At 57.7% G+C, this 24,029-nt stretch overlaps 1 protein-coding gene across 7 annotated transcripts in view; it reads left to right on the top strand.

Moving 5' to 3' along the window:
- Window positions 1-6,379: 6,379 nt before the first annotated feature.
- The window catches only part of KIAA0513 (KIAA0513 ortholog), a 28,267-nt gene continuing 10,617 nt past the window's right edge, over window positions 6,380-24,029 (top strand). The window contains exons 1-3 of one of the 7 annotated variants that reach the window (XM_042797556.1): window positions 11,920-12,155; window positions 15,224-15,419; window positions 22,906-23,396. In XM_042797556.1, coding sequence (XP_042653490.1) covers window positions 23,068-23,396 — 329 coding nt within the window. In that variant the 5' untranslated portion in view covers window positions 11,920-12,155; window positions 15,224-15,419; window positions 22,906-23,067. Of the gene's footprint in view, window positions 6,615-8,656; window positions 8,794-11,131; window positions 11,226-11,919; window positions 12,156-15,223; window positions 15,420-21,326; window positions 21,373-22,905; window positions 23,397-24,029 lie in introns of those variants that run through there. The other 6 variants (XM_042797550.1, XM_042797554.1, XM_042797553.1 and 3 more) reach the window with 6 other exon arrangements.

Genomic DNA, 24,029 nt, shown 5'->3' with positions numbered 1-24,029 from the left:
CCGTCTTTGGGTACTTGGTGAGCAGTTAAACTGATTTCCTGAGACACACCCCCCCACACCTCATGCTGTGAAATCCCAGTGCTTCCCTTGTCCCTGTTTTTTCTGTTCTTTCCCCTTGCATCTATCCTGGGGTGCCTGTGGTGCCCAGCTCCCTCCTGCAGCAGGTGCAGGGGCTGGCAGGACTAATGACCTGAGCCCTGACAAAGTCTTTCTGCCCTCCTAGCTGCAGCATTCTCTTTCTGAAAGGAAGCATGTGGTAATCCTAAACATTTTTTTTTAATTATTATTATTATTATTATTATTATTCCTTCCATTTGGTCTGAAAGAGATCAGCTGGCACATAACTCACACGAGGGATGAGGAGGAGGTGTCAGTGTGATGGTGTAAGCCCCCCTTTCTTCATGGAATCGGGCAAAGAGTTGTCTGTATTTCTTACGCCTTTTTTTTTTTATGTTCCCTCCCGCCTTTCAAATTCACACCCGCCTCAGATCTGAACTGCTTTCATTGCTTTTTCCAAAGAGAGTGATTATGGTGAAATGGGAGAATTTGTGGTGTGAGCTCAGCTGCCACCAAGGACTTGTTCATCCTCCTGCAGCAGGTCTTTTTTTTGCTGGGACATGCAGCGGAGTCCCCAGCTGGGCTGTGGTGCTTCCAGTTTTGCAACCCGGTTCTACCAGTCAGTTTCTTGGGAGATCTGTTAGTTTCGAGAACAAACCTTGGCTATGCAACACTAAACTACCAAAGTTCATGCATGAACTTTTAATCTGGAAGTGGCTTTGCTTTAATGCCGGTAGTTAATCAAGGCCAGAGTGCACTGTCTCTGGGACCTCTGTGAACGTGTGACCTCTTCCATTTCCCCTTTTGTTTTTTTACCACCGATGCCTTCCCCTAATCCCATGCATTAATTTTTCTGGTGCTGAGGGCACATCTGACCCCACTCCTTTATGTGAAGCGTTCTCTATACAATCACACACTCTTTCAAGCCTTAGCAAGGGAGAATAGTAAAACATGTCTAATAAGCACACAGTAACTCCTACCATATGTTTGGCCTTCGAGGAGCACAAGTGTAGTTTCTCATGTGGCAGCATTTCTGAATACCAACCACATGTACCTCCCAAATGCTGGCTTGCAGCCCTCCCTCTCCTTCCAAAGAAACTCAGAGATGTGAAGGTTTGGTGCGGGGCAGCTTAACACCTCCCGGCTCACCTCCTTTGCTGCAGCCCCTGGCCGAGGAGCGAGGAGGTATCTGTGACCCAGCAGAGGTGTTCTTCAGCAGATGGATTCCTCCTCCCGGCTTGGTGATGGATGAACTGCTTTTTCCATTTGCTAGGGATAAAAGGCCCCAAGTGTCACGGCCAGTTAAGGGCTGTTAGCTGTGGAACAAGCGAAGGGTTGTCCCTGTGGTTGTTAGCTCAGAAGCTGAGGCCGTGCAAGGGTAAGTTTTTTTCCCTCTCCGGGAAGACGGTTGAACAAGCACATCCCACACTGGCGTGGGGACTGTGTTTGCAGCTGGCTCTTTGTCTCCTCTCAGGCCTGAAAGAGAGGCCACTGCTGCCGTTTGCGGCGCTGCTGCTTCTTACTTGGCTTGTTTCTAAAAACCACAAGGCTTTGGTGCCTTCCCGCGGAGTCAGAGGTCTGTCGGTTCCAGCCAGGAAGGAAGGTGGGTCTCCCTCCTTAACGCTGCAACTATGTGCCTGAAAATCCGTTCCCTGGGTGAGCCCAACTCCTGGCAGCAGCTGGAGACCTCACCCTGGGGTAAGGATCGGGGGTGTGAAAGCAACACCAGGTTTTCCCATTCCCTCTCCTTTCTGCCTCATGCTGCTTTTACTTTTTGACGGGCAGGGCTGGAGCCTCATGCTGACTGACCGGGCAGGCGAGCCAAACTTGAGGTTGACCCAGACGTCGTGTGAGCTCATCCAGAGCAGCAGCACCCTTGAGCTGTGTGAAACACCCTCCTGCACTCTGTCTCGGTCCTGCTCCTTCGGGAACGGGCTGGAACAGAGGCTTTTATTCAGTGCTGCTTGGGAGGGTTGGGGTTTTTTTGCTGTTTTCTGCTTGTCAGCCATCTATTTTACCTTGAGCTCTTTTCCCTCCTGTGAGAGGGGAGCATCATCTGCCTCCCCCAGCTGCTGCAGGAGGGGATGGAGGGGGACAGACCCCCCCCCAATCACTCCCAGGGGCTGCGTTAGAGGCTGGGAGCCCCTGTGTTGAGTCTGCTGACCAGGAGAAGAGGGATCCTTGATCCAAGAGCTGGCATTTCCCAGCTTCCAACCCTTTGGAGGCACTTAAATGGGGGAATATTCAGCTGTTCCAACTCGGGTCTGCCTTCTCTTTTCCACAGACTGGGAGGAGGAGGAGGAGTGTGGGCTTTGCTGTCCCCCTTTCCCAGCAGGGCTCTGTTTCTTCTTCCTCTTCCCACTGCAAAAGGTTAATTAGCGGCAAGATCTGTAAGGCTAATTAAAGACGCCAGAGCTCTTTCTGGGGTTCCTTGGCATGCCCCCCTCCCGGGGCTTGCACGCCGCCCTCCCCGCTGACCCGTTCGTGTGGTAATCCACGTGTGGGCCGGTCCTGCGTGATGGTCCCTGTTCGTGGGTCCCCGGCGCTTGGGGGTGAGCCTTGGGGACCCGGGATTTAATGTCACAACGACCCTTAAACATCCCCCCCCGCGCCGCCGTGGGGCCGCGGAGCCGGGCGGTGTTGTGGCGCGTCGCGCCCGCCAGGGGGCGCCCAGAGACTGGACACGGACACTCGTGGTACCGCTCCCCCCTCCCTCCGCGGCGGCACGGACACGCGTGGGACCGACCCTTCCCCACTGGTGGGGCACCGAACCCCACACGCCCACCTCGAGACTCTCGGGACCGGGCTCCAGGACTCGTGGGGACACTCGGGGACAACCCCACGGGACGTGGGTACCCCACAGGGACTCAGCACCCCCCCAGGATGCTCCACCGCTGCCCTGCGGGTCAGCCTTCCCCACGGCAGTGCCCCGATGCGTGGGGGGGGGGGGACGGGACGGGACACCCGCGTGGGTTTGCCAGTCGCCACACCTGGAGGAGCCCAGGCCCAGGGGGGTGTGGGGGACCTGTTTCTCCCACGGAAAACGAGTGGGCAGGGCTGAGGCGGGCGACGACGCGCTGACCTCTCTGGGAACGCAGCAGGAGGCGAAACAAAACCCTGCGGCGAGGGCGATGGGAGTCACCGGCCACCCGCTCCCTCTGAATTATTCAACAAGCGTTCTTCCTTCCCTCCCTCACCCCGTGCTCTGCCTCCCTGTCCTTCAGCCCACGCTGCTGGTGGCCCCAGTGTCCCTCCCCCCCCCCCCCCAGTGCAGGCAGGGCCCGGACTGGGTGGGGGGACGATGCTGTTCCTCCCGTCGGGGCTCCTGGGCTGCTCGGGGATCGCCCTAGGAAAAGCGCAAGCTGGAGCATCTTTCCTCCCACTCGTGCTCTCACGCCACCCTTCTCCACTCAAACCCAAGCACACCGGTTCCCATCAGCTGTCTCCATTCTGCTCAGGTACCGGGGAGGGGGGAAACAACCCAAACCCACCCAACCACTGTGAACGTTTTGTGCCTCCCCTGAGCCGGGAGGATGCAACTGCTTTAAATTTATATGTAAATGTATTCCTTTCCCTCTCTCCTTTTCAGCCCTGTCTCTCCTCTCTTGGCAGTGTTTTTCTCCGTGGTTGGCTTCTCCCGGGGCGGGGGGAGGCTTTTTCTCACCTCCTCATCCCTCTCCTCACCTCTAGGAACCCAAATTAGTCACTATTAGTTCACAAATTAGGCTGGGGCAGGTCTTGCAGCTCACCCTGGCGCTGTGCTGTCACCGCTCTTCCCACGGAGTCTCCTCTAACCCCACGTCCCTCAATCCTCGCTACCACAATACCCGAGACCCAAATGTCCTTTCGGCACTGACCTTGTTACCTGCTTCAGTGCGTTTATCCCACCCTTGCTCCCAGCATATTAAGGGGGGGTGGGTGTGTGTGATTTGCAGCCAACAGCCTGATGTCCCGTCATCCCGGCTGGAGGAGGCGAGCTCCCTTATCTGTCCCTGTGTCGGCAGTGCCAGCCCTGCCTGGCTCAGCCCCCCTGCACGTCGCTGCTAATTAAAAACAAACGAGGAGGGGCCGGCTGGCAAGTGATGAACTGGATGGCTGCGACGGATCCGCTCCGTTTAGGGGTTCTGTGAGTCACTCAAATAATGTGGAAATTTAATATTCTGCCACTCTGAAAGGGAGAGATCTCGGATGTTATTTGTGCTTCTTCTGAGCATCTTGCTTGCTGTAAAGGGGAAACCTGCCCTCGCTGGGACCCTTCCCAAAGGCTCCGGCATGGATAACGCATTTGTTTTATCCATGACATCTTGGCTTGTGCTGGTTCGTTAGGGAGAAGGTGCCAAATTGGCCCTCCACCACGCGGTGCCTGACACGAGGGCAGCTGGAGGCAATCACCAGCCCCGGGGTGGGGGGAGCCTTCTCCTCTCCAAAACAAGCAGATAACGGTGGCGACGGGGACAAAATACGGCTTAGAGCTGGCCGCCAGCTGGGAGCCAGGCAGACCGAGGCTGTGCCCCGGCCCTCGCCGACAATTCCCCTCCACTTTCTTTGTTTTCTCTAATTGCACAGCGAGGCCTCCCGGGCACAGCCTGTTTCTTCCCCCGCGCTGGGACGTGCTGACCCGGGGAACGAGGAATACAACCTTGGAAGAGGGATCTGACCAGTTTGGGCTTCGCCGGGGAGCGATGCTCGGCGAGCCATGGCCCGTGGTGGTAACTCTCCTCTCCAGAGCTTTGCCCCGGGGTGGGGTGTCAGTACCCTGGGGTGAATGGAGGAGTTGGGGCAGCACTGAAGGGAGGGGTCCCCGCTGGGGGCTCAGCAGATTTATCGCTTTTCTTTAAGCCTTTTGGGTGGGATATCAGCATCTCCCGCTGGGCATGGGTGCGAGTCCTCTGCAATCTCCTTTTGCAACCGTTCCCTTGCCTGTGGCTGGGTTGTTTCACATCTGAGAGGGCTCAGGGAGGCAAGGTAGAATTACAGCATTACAGACAAAGCCTTAATATAATCTTCCCTGCATGAACGGCGTTGCAGGGGGAAGACACGGAGGATGTTCTGCGGAGTGGGCTTCAAATGAGGCAAGCTGCAGTTCAGGATGTACGCCGAATTGCTTCATCACTGCTCCTAATGGCTTAACCAACAAAATCCATATTCATAAATCAAAACAGGAGCGTGAGCGACCCCTGTTCAGCTCCGCTGCCAAGCCATGGTGCATTCAGAAACAAGGGCAGATTATATATTGCAGGCAGCAGCTCGGTGTATTATCTTCTGCAGCAGCCACGACTTGGCCTTGGTATTTACTGAGCCCAAGGAGAGACGATACGATCAAATCTGTCGGTGTCTGAAGGATTAGCTGAGTCAACCAGGAAAAAGCTGAGCTAATTTATCATGCTATTTGCAGTACTGAAATGCACCCTGGACGTAATTTCACCCTCAATTACAGATCCCACAGTTCTACAGAACGTAATTATCAAAAATGTTCTTTTTCACTGTATTTCATGTTTGGATTTGGGCATTGCAGCGGCGCGGCGGCAGCTCTGCAATCAAGGCTAGCTGGTGAGATCTGGGAAGTGGAACCAGCGGAGGGAGAAAATGAATGTATCTGTGCTCTCTGGCCAAGGGAAACACGGTGCAGGGAGGAGAGCATCGCAGATGTGTTGGCAGGAGGGCCTGGCAGTCTCTCGCCCACCAGGCAGGGCTGTCGCCAACACCGGGTCAGATCAGCTGCGGCTTTTTCTACCCCCACCCTGAGGACATGGAATCCACTTTTCTACCCTGAATCCCCTTGAAGTGTCATTGCAAAGTCCAGCACCAAGTCTGGCTCTGCCCTTTTGCGGCTGCCCTTTGGGTATCTCCCCCCAGAGCCAGGGGAGCATCCCCTGGGACACTAACGCCGGCCCCAAACCCTCTGGTAGCCCTGGCTGGACCCTCCCCAGCATCAAAACCACCCCCAAACTGGTGCCCACTCTCTCGGGACAGCCTCCCCAGCAGCATCCCCCCCCGCCCCCGGCCGATGCCCTTTGGCATCCGCAGGCAGATGCATTTCATCCACCCTGATTTAACTCCCTTTTCAAATTCAGGCTGCCTGCAGGTTGATGTGTTGGGTCTCCACCGGGGAGATTTCCCAGGAAATGAGCCATTTCGAGAGGAAAAACAAACAGACAAACAAACAAACAAAAATCAAACCAAGATGAACTGCAAGGAATCTGCAGCTTTAACAAATCGATCTCCATTTTACTCAAAGTTTAGCCATTTGCTGGTGAGTTTGGCAGCTGTGGAGGAAATGGGCTTTGCAGGGATCCCTCGGGGCTGTGGGCCTGGCTGGTTTCCCAGCCCAGAGCGGGCGAAGGCAGCAGCTTGGTGTGATGAAGGGGCCAAAAATAGAAAATTTACCATAAGCGGAGAGTAATAATACTTTTCCTGAAGCCGTGCAATAGCCCTGAGGCTGCTAACGTGGTGATAAGCAGTTGTTTGCCTGCGCTCCGGAGCAAGCGTGTTTTATCTCTTCCTTGTTCCAGCCCTGGAGAAAAAGCCCAGCAATTTCGCTGCCGTGGGACCACCAGGTCTGTATTTTATTGTTTCTCTATTCTGGTAGTGCCTGGAGACCTGACCTGAATTACGTAGCACGACACGGCTGACGGCCCGGCCGTGCTCTTGGATTAAAAACCAGAAGCAGAAGGTGCAGGGGAGCTCTGCAGCTTTTTGGGGGGATGAGCTGGGCGGATCTGATGCCTCCCTCAGTGGGGTTTGGTGGGTCTGGGGAGTCGTGGGTGCCGATGTTCCCCCCCCCGGAGCCATGCCGAGGGGTGAGCGCAGCCGTTTCGTGGCACAGGGAGGAGGAAACTCTTGCAGCCGCCTGTGCAAACAAGAGGCCCCGAGGAGGAAACACCAGGAGCCCGGTTGGGGAAAATCCCAACTTCCTTGTGCAAAGCCCAGGGCTGGAGGAGAGGATTCAATCCCAGATAAAACTGGGATTCTCCCATCCCTCTCCTGCCCCAAAAGTCGTGCTTTCAGGGGAGGTGGTGCCACTGTTTTGTGCAGGAGCAGGATGCCAGGCAGTTTTAGTGGTGCAGAGTTTGGCAGGTAGGAGAAAAACCTTACTGACACCCACCATAAAAGACTTAAGTTAAATGTTGAGCTAATTAGCTGTTTCATTAGCAAGCAGCTCTGGGTAATAATGTCTATAACAGCTCAGTGGGCGATGACCTCTTGCAACACCAACACTGTGTGGGTTTAGATGATTTTTTTCCCCCCCTTTATACAAGCCTCTGCAAATCCCCTTCTTTGCCTCGCATCTACCCTGAAGCACAGCTGATGAAAACAGACTTTTCCCAGCTCCAGCCCATCTCTGGGAAGGAGGATGATATTAAACTTGAAACAAATTACATTGTGCATTCAACTGAGGATGCTCGAATGCATTTTCTTTCCCTAATGATGGAGGCAGTGGGAATTGCAGCACTATTAATTTCTCCTTTTTGCCTCCCGCGAGTTGTCAGTGGCTCTCCCCCTCGCCTAGTAACTACCACATCCAGTGGGTCAGATGCTCTGCTGCGGCCCCGGCACCTTTTGTACCAATTCAGTGATGAAAAATAACCGGAGCAACCCGGGAAATGCCACGGGGCGAAGCCAGGAGGTGGCAGGGATGGAGGGTTTGCAGCGAGCTCCGGAGGAGCCAGCCTGGCCCCGGCGTCCAGGGCTGCCGCTTCCCGTGGTGTTTCCTTCTGTTTTGTGCCTTTTGAACCTTTCGGGGTTTCTCAGTGTTGGTGGAGGGTGGGGAGATGGGGGCGGCTGCCGGGCTTTAAAGCATTTCCAGCCTGGAGGAAGATCAGCCGTGCTGCCGGCTTGGGATGGGAAACCGCCGCTCAGAGAACAATAAAGGTTATTAAATGTCAGGGAGAAATAAAGCTGCCTTTTTTTGCTTTTTGCTCTTTTTTTTTTTTTTTTTTTCTCTCCATCTGAACCAGTTCACAGGCGCTTTGTGCCACAGGCAGAGCAGTGAGAGATGAGGACGGGGCGGGGGGGGGGGGGGGCACGGGACCGGCTGCCTCAGAGCATCCCATTGACTTTGGATTTGGGATGGAGGGAGTTACTCCTCGAGCGTTTGGGGGTCCTGGCCACGGGTCAGGGACCTGCAGACGCACCCTTAGGCAAGGGCAGAATTAAGTGGGTGTATTCCCTGGGTGGGTTCAGCCTCGCTGGGGGTTACAGGGGTTTGGGCTCATGCTCTGGGCTGCGGGATGTGTCCATCTGCCTCCGCCAGCGGCTGCAAACGTTGCTCCAACCCTTCGCCGAGCGCCGGGGTGTTGGTGACGGGGCGGGAGGCGGTGATGCCGGCTTCGCTGGCCTCCGCCACACCTCTCCTCCCGGCCCCGTGCACTCGTGGCTCCGGCACTGTGAGCAGCAACAGGTCTTTCCAGTCCTGCCCGGGGCCACATCTCACCACGTAGCCCCTTCCAGAGATCCCGTCGTGGCTCTTGGGGCACACTGGCAGCAGGGTGGCAGCCAGGGAGAGGGAAAAGCGCCGGGTGCGTCACCAGCTCGCCTTGTTTATCTTTTATTTTGACAGTTGTTGCTTTAATTAATCATAGTACACCGGTAAATGCTTGCAAAAGTGTCCCTGTAAGGCCAGGCTGTGCCCGATCCAGGGCTGAGCTCGCCGCGGCACTCAGGGCATCGCCTTCTGCCAACGCTTCTCGCCGCTGGAAGGAGCAGCCCCGGGGAGCCAGCGCCCACCGGTTGAAGGTAAAAAGGAAATTGGTGCTGTGGGGGGTCCCCGGGGAGGGTGCTGGGGACGGAGCAGCCCCTCAGGGGTCCCGAAGGGTGGGCGTCTGCCTGTGGCACAGCTGATCCCGCCTGGCAAAGCCGCTGGAGTCGGCTGGGGGAAAATATTGGGCGCTGGCCTGCACCCCTCCTGGAAAGAAGGCGGCACGGAAGGGCAAAAGTTGGCAAATTTGATGTAGTTTGGCAAGGGGGGACATTTTGGATGGTGGGGTGGATAAGCCCTAAGATCAATGGCCGGGGATCAAAGCGCAGCTCCCATGAGATCCCAAAATCACGGCGTCTCCCCTGCTCCCCCTCGGAGGCTCACCCACGGCACCGCTGTGACGCTTTCCCCTGTATTTTTACCTCCGCCGTGCCACTGCCTAGCTCTGCATTTTAACAGATGGCTGGAGTGACAATTACTGCCTCAGAAGACTATATTTATAAATTCCTTGTTGGGCTGTTATCCGGCATGTGATAGAGCTTTACACAAACAGAGCCGAGAGTCACTGCTGGCTGTTGTAACTGGAAAGGAAATTACATTGCACAAAGCACTTTAACAGAGTGTGACCAGGTTTGCTGGGGAAGCAGCTTTGGTGGGCGCGTGCAAAATGAGTTTGGTTTGCATAGATTTGGTACGTGTCAAGAAATAGTCAGCTGGGGGTGACCGGCACTGGTATCCCACCCCGTCCCACCCCATCCCATCGGAAGGAGTACGCCGCATCGCAGGGGGCTGCATGACCATGAGGCAAAGTTACCTTTCATGGCTTTGGGAGTTAATTTAATTGCTTTTCTCCTCTTCTTGGTCATGAATTTGGAAGCTCTGAATGTAAAACAATTAGGGTCGGGGTTCCCTGGGGATGGAGTGGTTTCCTGTCTGGAAATGCAACGGGTCTTTCGTCCTCCCTGTCCCTGCCCACTTGCTGCTGGGCGCAGCGTGCTGCTGATCGGGAAGGTTGCCCGATGCTTGATGAGGATTGCAGAGGATGCTGGTGATGTTAAATCCGCCGACTCCTGGGAGAGACGAGGGGGAGAGCAGGGAGGTTACCCCTCAGGAAAGGATGGATGAGGTGGCCTGCTTGGGAATCCGTGTCTTTGTCAGGATTTGGAAATAAAAGCAGAAAAAATAGCATCCAGTCCTCTGCCAGCATGTCGTGCCCTTAGCATCTGCGTTGCTGGGCTTGAGTCATCTGTGCCGTCCTGCCAGTGACCTTCCTTTTGGTGCTGTGGCCACCAGCATCTCTGGCGCATCCCCTGTGCTCGTCCTGAGCTGCTCATGTCCTAACGGGGACCGTGCCACGGGCTCCTCTCTCCCGTCTGTGGGGCGGCGATGGAGGACCACGCTCCGCCTGGGTGAGATGGCAGAGTTGGAGGTGATTCTTAACCGTGGCTTGTCACCCTTTCTAGCGACTGAGCCAGAAAAAGGAGAGGGGACGTAAAAAGGTGGGAGCTGGGCTGGGCGAGCGCTGCGGGTGTCAGCAAGCAGCGTGTTTTGGGGAGGCTGGTGGAGGCACCGTGGGGTTTTGCCCGGCGTCGAGCTGCAGTGCCGGGCTGCCCACACCTCCTTTCCCCAGGAAACGCAGCAGTTTGCACAAGCAGAGGTGTATTCTGCCACGCCGAGGCCCCTTCTGCTGCTTGGGGAGAACCACCCCACGAGGGTGGCCAGGTCCCCGCCGCCACCCCAGCCCCGTGACGCCGTGAGAGCGGAATGCTGAGCTGTCGCTCGCCGATGCAACCTTTGCACTCCCGGCAGCCCTGCCTTTGCTCCTCTCACCCATCCCTGCTGCCTCGCAGGGGCGGGAGGGATCAAAACCACCTTAATTTCCCCCCAGCTCCACCCGGGTGGTTTCCCGTGCTCCTGTGGGCTGCTTGACTGGGAAGGGAGAGGCTGAAGAGCAGCACTCGGGGGAATTATTTAAACAGCAGGAGCTTTTCCCCCGGGGCTGTCTCACCACGCAGCCAGCAATGGTGTGTATGCAACGCCCGCGTGGGCCCTGGCTATTTCTGTATTAAGTGTCTGATGGAGCCAAATGCAATTTGGGCGTATTTGCAGGGAAAGCAGAGGGAGAGGAGCCCCGCTCCCGTTGCTCGAGCTCATGTCAGCCTGGCCATCTGCGTCTCCCCGGGAAGGCGTTATAAATAGTTTCGGCTGCTTTCCTTTTCCGTGGCATAACTTTTCGGCGCTCTGCAGATTACAGAGAGGCTGAGGGTAATTATAACACCTTCGTCCTGACTTGCTGACGCCTGCCTCCCTCGCTGAGCTTTTCCAACGCACGTGCTGTGGCAGATGTTTGCTAACCGGGAGGACCCCGGGGAGACACGGGGAGGCTTTTTCCCCTCCCTAAAGAAGTTAGCATCAGGGAGGTGCGTGTCTTTGACAGCCCGTGGCAAGCTCGGCTTTGCTCAGCGGAGAGGTAAGTGGCAGCCGGCGGTGCAGTCGTGTTCCCCTGATGTGGGATCCAGGGAGGGCAGAGCATCACCCGAACCGAGCCGTGATGGGGAGCGTGTGCTCTGGCATCTGCTCTGTGTGAATAAATGCCCCAAATTGCTGCATTTTTGGGCTCGTTTCATAACCTGGATCCCAACCGTGATTTACTGGAGCAAGCAGGGGCCAGCGCGGGGCTCGTCCCCTCCAGCTCTTCTGCTGTGTCTGGCTAAAGTGGAGAAACCCCCGTGTTCTAAACCCCGTAAGCACCCAGCAAAGGAGAAGCTGCTTGGCAACTCCTGGCTGCGCTCGGCTGCGTTCGACTCGGTTACAGTCGGCGCAGGGTAGATGGTTTCCCATGCCTGGACTGGTGATGTGCCACACATGTGATGTGCCAGCGGGGTGTGAAGCTGGGAGCACAAGGAGATCATCTTCATCCTTAGATACTTCTAGAAATGCGGGTAAGGAAGCTCCGGTGATCTCTGCATCAGAGGTCAAACCAGGTGTAAGGAAACAGGACGGATTTTCCCAATCGTTGTGCAAATAGGGGCGTTCAGGATGGGAGGGGTCCAACTTAATGCCGTAAACCAGATTGGATTAGGAAGGATTTGCAGAGGGCCAGTCGGGAAGAGCGGCTTATTTAGGTTTTTAGCAGCCATGTCACAACGATACGTGGTGTTGCAACACACGGTTGCGTTGTCTGCTCGCATTGGGGTGTTGGGGTTGAAGAGCTCAGTGAGCAGCCGGGAGCTGCTGGGCTGGGCACAGGGGAGAAGGTGTGGGGTGGCCACGGTGTGGGGTGGCCACGGGAGGGTGGTCCGGGCTACAAGAGGGCATGGGAGGACATGGTTAGATAAGCACCAGGAACCCAGCATCTTCCTTGTCTTGTGAGTGAACCAAATCCCTCGGCCTGTGGAGGGTGAGTACCCCTCGGGGCTTGGCTGGTTTCATACTGTGGTGGGTCTTTTTAATGCAAATTAATTTCTCGGCTACGGAAGTGACTTTGTGGTGTTAAAGTGTCTCGTTGCCCCTGTCCCACTCCGTGTGCTTTTGCCGTGCTCTGGGTGTGCTCAAGGGGCTGCAGCCGCAGACACATCCAGCCACACCAGAGGAGCTGCCCCTCTTTCACGGGGCTCCACTCCCACCATGGGGTCAGCCTGGTCCCGTGGTGTTTGCATGCAGGACCTGGGCTTTGGGGCTTTTATCAGAGCTTTTTGCCTCGTTTCTGCCTGCTCTTGCTCTGCCTCCATTCCTTACAGTGGGATTTTGCATCGCATCCTTCTGGTTTTGAAACCCTGGCTCCTTTCCGGAGCTGTCAGTGCCTTCCCCTCGCCTTGTGCCCAGCCCCGCTCCCCCCCCCCCAGGGCTGCTTTTTGCTCAAGGGCGTGAAGCAAAAAATTGCCCAATACTTTAGTAACTTCCACAAAAGAGGTGCTTCCCCTTGTAGCTGCCGAGTAGGTGGGGATGTCATCCTCTGCTCAGCATCGACTCCTCCTCGCTGCCTTCCTCCCTGGTGCTGGAGAACCAGCCCCGGCAGATGTGAGCTTGGCTCTCTCGCGGCTCCCGCCTACTGCTGGAGTCGTGCCGTGTTGTGATCAGGGAAGGCAAAAAGGCCACTTATCATGTGCGACAGACACAGCCACCCCCGGAGCCTTTTTCTCCAAAAAAAAAGGGGAATGGAGTGATGAATATCCACGTCGATCCAGGGGCAGAGATGCAGCTGGGGGGCCCTGCACCGGTGGGTCTGTGGGTGCCCACGGGCTCCCTGCAAATGCACCCGAGAGGGAGGCGGGTGCTGGAGGATGGATGCAGCTGCAAGTGGTGGGAGATGGTTCTTGGCTGGGGATGGATGTGGGGAAGAAGAGTCGCTGTCCCAGGAAGATGTTTTGGGGGGGGGGGCACCACCATGGAGAGGTTTCCACAAGCTGCTTGGAAAGTCTCGAACGTCCCGCATGGGTGCGGGCAGGTTAATAAACCAATAATAACCTCAGTGGACTTGGCTGCTTCCAGCTGAGGTGGCGTGCCATGGTCGAGTCATGGGATGGATGCTCTCCCTTCCTCATTAAGGTGAATCATCCCTGGAGAGGGCCGTGAGTCACTGAAGCAGGTAGAGCAGGCACAAAACTGCCTGTCTCCCCTCCCGGTGCCGGAGGCTGGGTTTGGTTCGGCACCGGGAGCGTGTGTGCCAGCACACTGCCGAGGTTTCCATCTCCTGTGCAAACCCAAGGTCAACAGTGGAAGCAACATATAAAAAAACCCACGGCCTGCAAATCATACTTTAAAACTCAGGCATCCACGTGAAAACCCAACCAGCAAGAGCCAGCAAGGGGAAGGCAGTATAAAACTCTCGCCATCGTGTTATACAAAAACTGGGGATCTGGGATGTGCTTTCACAAGTCACTTGCAATTTCTGAAGTCTGACTTAATTATAATAATCACCCGCAGCAGACAGTCAATTAGTAATGCTCTTGGATTTCTGCTGAGCTCAAACTTTGTGTCTCAAACGCGTTGTTTCCTCCGTGGGCTGCCGGTGATGTGTGCAGGGGGCAGGCAGCACCCCCTCCGTGTGGGGATGGATGGGGCGTTGAGCGGTTTTGCATTAATTGTCCCTCTTTGAGCTCTCCCAACGAGGATGCTCCGTGGCAGGGGTGACTCACCCGCCTCTCTTGCTTCTGTGTGGCTCAAAAGGTCTGAAAATCCATGTGGAGGGTTTTGACTCTCTTCCAAGGGTGCCCTTGTGCCGCAACCTCTGCGTTTGGCCAGGCTCTGCAGGGGATGCTGCAGCACTGGTTCCAGCAATATTTCCCTGGGTTCAGACAATCTGCTGCTCGTGGGTCACTCCTCATGGCAGGGGGAAGCCTGGTTTTGCTCCCTGGGGGTAGCAGAGCAGGACTGGCTGTTGCTGCTGGTTCTCCGGGGTGTGCTGGGTCAGTGATCACCGTCTCCCTGCTCGTGGGGGATGGTCTGGTCCAGGAGTATGAAAAGAGGCTCTGCTCTGGGTTGGGGTGATGCTGGAGCAGGGAGGATAAGCAGGATTGGGGATGCCATGCTGACCCGGGGGGGTTTCCAGCCTCCCCTCACTATTACAGGGTACATGCTGCTGTCTGGGCAGTGCTACCGAGCTGGAGGGGACTCTTGCTCCCCCAAAGCACCCCCACTTCAAAGACAACCCGTTGGGTTAATGCAGACAGTGGTTGGCCAAGTGACAGAGTCCTTTTTGGAGGGCTGGGGTGCCCTGGCAGAGGCTGGCAAGGGCAGAGGTGGAGGGTTAGTGACCTTCTCTGTGTGGTCATTTGCTTCTCTTTGTATCAGAGGCCACCCCATCATGAGCACCTCAAAATTGCTGCCCCCCTCTGTGACATTCTTCCCAGGGGTCTCACCCTTTCCCTCTCTCCCATCTCTTGCCATGAAACCCTGGGAGATTTTTCTCCAAAGGTGCCAGGGGAGAAGTTGGACTCCACTGCTGCCGACCCCCAAGTGAGCAATAATTCCCCCCAGCATCGCTCTCATCCTGCCACACGCTGCACCGGCTGCTCTCACCCCATTTCTCCTCCCCACTGGGGCTCTTCTCCCTCTGATCTCAACTGGTATTTTTTTTTCCCCCCAGAGTGGCTCACGTGGGGAGGAGCAGAGCGGGTAACTCACAATCCTCAGGGGTCTGAGTGATGGGGAGGCTTAAAAACCATCTAAGGGTGGTGGAAAGGGCTGGAGGATTCCTCTTTGATGGGGATTTTGCTTAATATTTTGAGTGTCTGCATGCGCAGGGACTCAGACAGGGTGTTTTGGGGAGGGTGATGAGCTCAGCGTGGGAATCCCGCCGCAAGGCAAGCGCTGCACGCCCGCCTTGTGCCGCAGGAAAGGGGCCGGCACGGCTCTGGGGAGACATCCGCGCTCGGCCGGCCGTGAAAACCGTGGCGAAATCACACAATGAGCTTTTTCCTTCCAACCCCCCCCCCCCCCCCCCCCCCCCCCTTTCCTCGGAGCCAGCGCCGCAGCCGGCCGGGCTCTGCGCGCAGCCGTGCGTGCCTGCGTGGGCACCCGGGGGGGGGACACGATGCGCCTGAGCTCCGGGGGGAGGGATCGCATCGGCTGCTCCCCGGCGTGACGGCCACGCCGGACACAACCGCGCTGGATGCCGTTGACCCGCCGGCAAGCCAAGGTGCTCCGAGGCTCCTGGGTGCAGGTAAAAACAAAGGGAGGGAGGGAGGGAGGGAGGGCAGCGACCGGGGGACGCCCACCCCGCTGTGACCCCACGCGAGGACAGGCCTGAGCACGGCAGCACGGTCCATCCCCCCCGCTGAGGTTTAATCCGCCCTCTTTTCCCCATTCATGCTGGAAGGGGATAATCTGCTTCCTCGGGGCCCAGCCGCCGAGGCATCGCCGTCTTCTCTTTAAACTCAGCCCATCCGTGGGATGCATTCACCCCCCCCTGGGTAGGATGGAGAGTCCTCAGGTGTCCCGTGGGTTCCATCAGCAAAAAGGCTTTGGCCGCGTTGCCGTGTCGGCTGCATCTTTAACCATAAACTCCGCAGAGGAGGCTGGAGGCAGCATCTCCCATGGGAGTGGGGGGCTGAGTGTGTTCGGGGTGGGGGGAAAGCCTCCCCTTCCTTTCAGGGAGCTCATTTCCAAAACACAGCCCAGCTCCTGGGATCCCTAGGTGAAATTTTGCCGGGTGAAAATGGGCATTTTAGAATAAATAGCTCCATTTCAGCGCTCCTGGGGGATGTGTGTGCGTGGCGGGTGGGGGGGTGTGTGTGTGTGAAAGCTGTGCCGCTGGCAAACGTTAAAGGAGAAGCCGCTGCTCGGCACAAAAGCCGGTCTTACGCAGCACAGGTCTATTCAAGAGACATTTAATTCTCTTCTGAAGTCCAGGCGAACGGGGAGCTGCCATCTGGTGTCTGATGGCAGCAGGAAGAAAGGGCTCTTTGCAAAGCGGGGGCAAGTTGGGAGCTTGCTGGGCTTCGGATTGCCTTGAAACGGCTCCGTTATTAAGGCTGAGCGAGCCGGCTTTGTAAAGCCACCCGTGTGGGTTAATGCTGGCTTTGGAAAGGTGAAGAGTCCTGCCTGCGCCCCGCAGAGTGGCGCTGGGGCCAGGAGAAGAGCCGCAGCTGGGGAAAAGACCCAGGGGACCAACGGTGTTTACACCACCCGCCATAAATCCTGCATCAGGGGCTGGGACCTGCTCTCCCCCCCCCCGCTCCCCAGCTCTCCTCGTCTTGGTGGAGTGCTGGTTCTGGCATGCACTGAGTGCGTGCGGACTCTGCTCCGCCTGCACGAGCGCAGGTCTCAGCTCACAGCCTCCCTGGTATTCGGGGAGTTATTTTTATGAAGTTGCAGGGGCTGGAACTTCTCCGCCTTGCGAAGTGGCTGGGCAGAGTCCGCGGGTGTGTGTGTGGGGGGGGGTAGCGTGGCCGTGCCTTGGCAAGGACGCGGCTCAAGCCCCGATAAAACAGGGAGCGCGTCCTCGCTGCCGGGGACAAGGACCCAGCGCGGGGGGAGTCTCAGCTCCCCTGAGTCCCAGGGTTTGTTTAAGCAAGGAGGTTTGTGCCTTTCAATGTTCGTGGGGCGCTTTGGGAGGAGGGGTAGGTGCGGTACCTCTGGATTTAGGGTGATTTGAGGGATCCAGGACGGGACTGGTGTGCGTCCCCCAGCTGTGACCTTTCTGCCGGGTGTTCTCACTGCAGGAGAGACGTTGGGAACAAGACTGACCAGTTCCCCGGGGGGAGGAAACAGGCCGTTCGTTCCCTTACGGGCACAGGGAGTTTTCCTTGGCAGAAACAAAGCTTTGCCCACGGTGCTTTTGCAGAGCCCTGCCAGGCTGGCTCAGCGCCCGCCGGGGTGCTTCTCACCGGCGCAGAGATGTTTTGCCAGGACGGACCCGTGGGTGCATGGTCTCCCTGGGTGCCCGGAGCTGCTGCAGCAGCCGCGGTGCCAACAGCGTGCCCGCGTCGGGCCCAGCTGCACGGTGGGCGATGCAAGCCCGGGGGGGGCATTGCGGGGCTCTGGATGCGCTTTTGGACGGGGCAGGTGAGTCAAGCGTGGATCTTGTGGAAGGCTGCAGCGTGGAAAAGTGCCAGCACTGAGAAAGAAATGGCACTTTGCCCTGTTCCTCCAGCAGCAATGACTCCCCGCGTCCTCCCCTACACTCGTGTCCTCTCCAGGGGCAGGAGGAGATTCGGTGGGGGGAGGTAGCAATGCAGCATCCCTCGTCCCGCAGGTTCGGGAGGACACGTCCCCTGACACGGCTGGGAAATGGAGATGTGGGACATGTTTAAATCCCTGTCCACATGCTGCAGGAGCCTCTCTCTTGCCCCCGCACGGCTCCTGTGGCTCTGCGCAGCAGCGGGGACGTGGAGGCATTGCCAAAGGTCTCAGCAGAGCTCGTGGCTGTGTCGGTGTGTGGCAGCCAAAGGAGCAGGGCTGTGCCCTCTGGGCTGCCAAGCTGAGTCCTGCAAGAATATTTAATTGCGTCTTTTCCCTTCCCACTCTCCCCCCCCCCCCCCCAGCAGCAGCGTCTCTAGTGGGGGATGCAAATGGGCTGAGTGCCCCCAGGGACTTTCAGAGCTCTTGCACTACGTGTCTGGGTGCCATCCCAGCACCCACGGAGCGGAGTGATGGGAGGGATGGGCTCCTGTAGCTACAAGAAGACAGCCAGAGGTTTCTTTGCTTTAATTACAGTTTTTAATTGCCCTTGATGGCTCCAGGCTGGACGCAGATGTGAATGGGAGTTGGAGCGCTGTCATTACGCAGGATGCCACCCACGGCCCTGAGCTGATAACGAGGATTAGTTGAGTTTGTCATCCAGCTCGGGGCAGGCAGGGGGGCTCGCCGGGGGCCAAGCCGAGCGTCTGGGGAGCGGGGACAGCCAGGCTGTGGCTCCTGCTCCCCAGACTCCCCAGAATCCTGCTCCCCGCTGGGATTGCCATCGCAGCAAAGTGGGAGTGGATCCCGCTTCCCAGGCGTGAATTGCTGAGGTCCTGCAGCACACCCGACCTCAGCACCCAGCAAAACGCCTGTAAAGAGCCCCGGGGGGAAACTCCATGCAGGGTTTAAGGATGCTGGAAGAAAGCTTATCATCCTGAAATCCCTGGGAAATACAGGCTTGAGAGCCTCGGGGCATTGCTCACTGCGGCACATGAGCACGGAGGGTCCCCAGAGGCGGCGTTCGAAGCCAAACTGGGTCGTGTCCTTTGTCATTGCTGTTCTCCAGTCTCGGTCCCGCAGATGCCAGTTCAGCATCACCCGGTGAGACTTTGTGGGTGATTTTATTTTTGCCCCTGTGTGTCATTTCCCCAGGCTTTGCGAGGAGGAGGAGGAATTTGACTGCAAAGCTAGATTGGGCCGTACAGTCCTCTGGAAGGGATGCGCTGGGACCAAGGTGGGAGGAGGGTGGCAAAACTGTGACATTCCTCTGAAATAAAGCACAAGACAGGTCCTCCCTCATTCCCAGCTCCATTTCTTTGCATTCCAGCTTCTCACTGCTCCCTTTCTCCCCCTACAACGGGTTTAAACACCCCCGTGGGTCCCTCCTGGGCTTGCACGTGCCTGCCTCAGGGCAGAGACAGGTGACATCTCTTATCCCCCTGCCTAATTCCTCAGGACACGACCCACCAGCAGCCCTGGGGCTCGGAGCCGCAAACCGACTTGGTTTGTGTAACTTGGTTACCCCTGGGTACCCAGGCACGGCGGGTCCCACACCACCCACAGAGCTCTTGTAGTGTCCACGTGCTGGGCGGTCGGCAGGTTTTCCCCCCTTCTTAGAGAGCTGAGGTATCACCGGGGCTGAGGCAGGTGGAGAAAGCAGCAAAACTGGGCAATTCCCTGGTTGTGATGGGCCAGAAATGCTGGATTCGAAGGCAGATCGTGGGTGAAAACTGCTTGCACATGTGTGTACAGCTATAGAGGCATCATTCAGATCGACTCCAGCGTTTCTTTTTAGTAAAAACCAGGCCTTTTGCAAAGTTTCAGGGCACCATGGGTTTCTTGTGGTGATTCCACGTGTGGCTCCAGCCAAGTCTTCCTTCACTGATGATATTCCCTGGCTGGTGGCTCCAGTGGGAAGACGTGGATTCGTTGTACTCCAGCTGCCCACGGGGGATGCAGACGTGCTGAAAGAGCCTTGCTTGCAAGAAAGCTTGTAGTCAGCTACGCGCTGCCTTGTCGGTCTGGTTGAGCCCTGTGGTTAAAGTCAGCCCAGCAACTGCAGGACCCAAGAAATGCTGAAGCTCATGATGATGCTGAAGCTTATGATGTTGTAGTAAGGCTCCCAAGCAGCCAAAAAGCCCCTTTTTATTCCAGAGGCCTCCTTTGCTCTCAAGTTGACCTCAAGTGGGATCCCCTCGGCTGTGCCTGGGCGGCAGTGGGATGTGCGAATGGAGCCGAGTGCTCAGGCTCCTGGGGCTCTTGGTTTGTGTTTTGGCTATTCCTTTCCTGGATTTCTTCCACTGGAGCAAGGACTGAGTCTTGGAATGGGTATGGGGCTGAGTTTGAGGCTTGTTTTGTTCTTGAAGCTCTTCTGGCCTTGCTGCTGAGAACCCAACACCTTTGGAGGCTGTGGAGACACCTGGGAACCTGGGCACCCACAGCAGCTGCCACCGCCTTGGAATACCTTTTGTGGCCTTGGTTCAAGGGTAGGGCTTTATCGTGAGCTGGTCGTCGAGTGATTAAACCCTTTCTGGCCCTCTGTGAGCAGAATGCACTTACTAACGCTGCTTGCAGCTCTGGCCAGGTTTCTGCTGAGCTTCCAAGGCTGCTTATACCCACTGTGAGTCCTGGGGTCTCGCTCAGCCTGCACCCCAAGTCCTCTCTACCCAGAGGGTTGTGGGACGTGCGTGCGTGGAGAAGGATGCGAGGGAAAACATGGGTTGATGTCTTTTTAGAGGTTTGGGTAGCGGAGTGTGCCGAGAGCTGTGTGTGAGCTCCTGCAAACTGCTGTGTGCGGAGCAGCCCCTGCCCTGCTGCCTGCAGGGGACGGGCAGATGTGGTCTGCCTGCTGTGCACATCTGGCAGAGAGCTCAGGGGTGCCTCTCCGTCCCTCTGGGCCACAGGCATGGCCTAGAAGCCGAGCCAGCAATTGCCCAGAGCTAATGTTTGAGCAATGTGTCTTCATTTATATTTGTTTTCTAGAGCAGGAACTCCCTAATCTTGGCTACGTCTTGCTCCTGTGCAGCGTGTCACTTGGAGCAGCCTCTGCAAAGCTCAGCAAGGACAGGGGGGGCTGATCAGCAGCGCTGGGACGGGCTGTGCCCCCACTCCCCCTTTGCAAAGTACCAGTGCAGAAGCGCTGTCGTCTCCCCAAGTCACTTAGTGGGAGCAATTCTGGTTGGGATGGATACTTACAGGGGTGCTCACCTGGTAGAGGAATTCCTGCAATTTCTTTACCAGCCGCATGCGAAAGGGGACATGGGACTCTCACGTGCCAAGGAGTGTCCAGCTCACAGGGTACCTGCGCAAAATCTTTTGGACGGGACTTTGTTCGGTGTCACATCCATGCAGCGCCTGTCATCTGGGCAGGTGGATTTGTTGTCCCCACCGATTCCCTTCCTTTAAGTGTTGAGCTGAGAAAATAGTCTCAAAAAGCTTCGACAGCTCGGTTTGCAGATCTGCCTCCTTCTGCTTCCAGGCATGCTCCTGAGCGCGGTGCACGGGGAAAAAGCAAGTTACGACTTAGGGAGGGAGACCCAGGCTGCAAAGCATGGCTGCGTGATGGTCCATCTTGTGCATCCTGGCCTGACTCCCCTTAAAATCCAGCCTGGGATGCCTGGAAACGAGCTTGTGCGGTCGGCGTGGCGAGGAGGGGAGCTCTGACCCCAAACCTTGCAGGTGCTGGAGGGGCGGGTGGTGGAGGTCCCCAAAAAGGGACTTTGCAGCTGCCTTGGGAGAGGGCAGGGTGGTGGGGGGTGGATGGATGAAGCGCAGGGTGGTCCCTGCAGCTGGAGGGGCTGGTTGGAGGGGGGGGTCACGCTGTGCGGGGAAGGAGGGGGGGGGGGGGGGCGCTGAGCTGGGCTGCAGCTGGCTGGCTCCCCACGGGCACACTGCCAGTCCCGCCGGTGCCGCAGCCTCTCGCTTGCTCCTCTCCTCCCCACAGCTCCAGGCAGCAGCACTGGCCTTGCAACCCTCCCGGGACCCAGATTTCGGTGCGTGAGGTGGCGGGGGGAGAGCGGGGGGCCGGTGCGAGGGAGGGTGGGAGAACGGGGTGCCGGCGGGAGGGTGGGAGGCGGGTTTGGGTGCATGTGGGTGCGTGCGTTTCTGGCACCCCAGGCAACTTTCCTTTTGGTCCCTGTCGTGTCTTGGCCCAGGGGACCCAGGTGACAAGGGCTTTTCCCAGCCAGGGTGACAAGCTGCCTGGTGCTCGGGGGGGGGGGTGGGGGGGGGGGTGGGTGCAGAGTTGTGCTTCCCTCTCTGTCCTGTGAGTCCCAGCACCCCGTTGACCCCAAAGGTGCTGTGAAGAGGAGGAGGAGGAGGAGGGCACTGCTGGGAGAGCTGCTCCCCCTCCAGCCGATGGGTTATTTTCCCAGTCCCCGAGCTGGGACAGTGTGCTCTGTTGGGTGAAACACTTCAGATTTGGTTTAATTTTGAACTCCCTTTTGTCTGATGAACTGGACGTTGGTCCTTTGGGATACGCTAGTCTTTTAGCTGAAAGATACTTTTTTTTTTTTTTTTTTCTTCTGCCTGTGTCCTGGCATTGGTTCCCTTGAAGGCAGTGGGGATGTGGCAGTGCTGCTGTCAGGCTGCCCTGGGGTTGTCACCGCTTTCCCTGTGCTGCTGTCCCTGCTCCTGTGCCGTGCTGCCTTGCCCTGCGCTGGCCCCGTGCCCGGCTGCTGCAGCGGGGCTGCTCGTACCAGGCTCGTTTCTCAGAAGGCATCACTTGCCACCTCCCGGGGCAAAACCACACTTGCCCAGGATGTGAGTGACTCTCTGACAAAGAGGCAGCTTCAGGGCAGCCCCTTCTTTTCCCCTTTTGCTGCTGCAGGACCGCCCGGGATGTGCCTGTGCCGGAGCATCGTGCTCCAGTGCCGGCCGGTGCTCCCTGGCTCTTGCCGTACCTGCTTGGCAGTGCCTTTGCAATCTGGGTTGGACACCAAAACCAACGAATCTAATTGCAGTCCAGAACTCGAAATCCATACCCCGTTACAGTTTATGTTGTGTTCAGCATTCCCTTTCCATTCCCAGTTGGAGCCGGCGCATGGGATGCTCCAACCTGGAGACGGTCCCATTTCCAAACGGGGTCAGGCAGACCCGTGAGCAGAGAGGAGGGACGGGGGAGAGGAGGATGTTTCTCTGGGGGGCTGCTTTGGAAAAATCACCTGTGTGTTTGCCAGCTGCTGGCTTATGCCGGCCCAGCTTTGCTCATCAGGCTGCGAGACGTCACATCCCAAATGTGGCATATGGAGCTTGGGCTCAGATTGCCTCTTTTCCGGGCTAAAGGATGCAAAACCCACTTGAAGGGTGCAGAAAGCACAGGAGCACCGCATGGGTTTGCTTATTCACGTGGCTGATGGAAAGCAGCCAGCTCTGTCTGCCCGGTGCGTCCCAGTCCTGTCCCTCCCCGCTGCTGATGGGCATCCTGGGGACATCGTAGATGGTGGTTGTGGTCTCCTTGCCCAAGGTCCATGCTGGTGGTTCCCTGGGGCCCTGTCCTCACTCTTGTCCTCCCCGTTGTCTTTCAGATGTCCTGTGGTAAGCCGTCCCCCCACAGAAGGCCCTGCCTGCCTTAGCCAGCCCGTCCTCTCAGGCATCCTGCCAGCGATGGCCTCGACACCCCAGTGAGGGGCGAAAGGACGAGGAGCGAGTCCCCCCCCCCCAACACCACCACGTCCTCCGGGAGAGTCATGGAGGCCCCCCTGGACGTGCCCGTGGGGAACCTCATCGACTTCGATGCCGAAACGCCCGCTTGCATCCCCTCGGAGCCCCCTCCGCCTGCTGCCCCCAGCGACAACGGGCACCCGGGAGACGTGGGCGGGGAGGAGAGCGATGCCACCGAGTCAGCGGACAGCGAGAATGACATGGGCGACTCTCCCAGGCACTGGGGTGGCTACCGCCGTTCCTCCTCCAACGAGTCCTTCTCCTCCAGCCAGAGCACCGAGTCGGCCCGGGACGAGGCGACGGCCGAGCGCCGGGAGTTCATGCGGCGCTACGTGGAGAAGATCTTCACCGGGGGGTGAGCGAGCGGGGCCGGCGAGCCCGCTGCCGGGGGACACCCCACGGGATGGGAGCTGGCTGCTTTCCCACTCCGCGAGCATCGGTTTGTGTCCTTCCCCCTGCTTGTTGCTCCCGGCCATAACGTGGCATCGGAGCTAAGCGGGGGATGCGGGCTCTGACTTGCACCCCTGTCTTGAGCATGTCCCGGCTCATCTTTCCCCCTCCCCAGCTTCCCTCCTCTCCGCTTCCTCCCCTTTCCCATGCCAGGGGATCACCGTGCCGGGGGTGCTCCTGCTCCTCTCCCCCACTGGGCATCTCTGCTGATGCTCGTGCAAATGCCAGCGGCTCGCACGTGCCCCAGGGCCCTGCGGCAGCCCCGGGCTCTCCCCCCGCTCCCCAGCCCTGCATCCCCCTCAGCTCCCGTGGCTGTGGTCTCCGTAACGCTGCGGCTCAGCATGTCAAGCAGGATTGAGCAAACGGAGCGTGATGAGAAGCAACAGGGGATGTTTTTGCTCCGGGGCAGAGTGGCTGTCTCTGAAGCTCAGTTTCTGCTCGGGCTGTCCTTGGCTCTTCCTTTTTCCCCCTGCCTTTGGTTTCCCCTCTGTCAGGGAGGAACAGAAGAGCAGCATAAGCCAAGAGATGACAAAATGGA

The sequence above is a fragment of the Tyto alba genome, unplaced genomic scaffold (assembly GCF_018691265.1).
Source record: "Tyto alba isolate M040663 unplaced genomic scaffold, T.alba_DEE_v4.0 Super-Scaffold_26, whole genome shotgun sequence".
Lineage (NCBI taxonomy): Eukaryota > Metazoa > Chordata > Aves > Strigiformes > Tytonidae > Tyto > Tyto alba.
The sequence above is the reverse complement of the archived record's forward strand: the minus strand, read 5'-3'. Positions and strand labels throughout refer to the sequence as shown.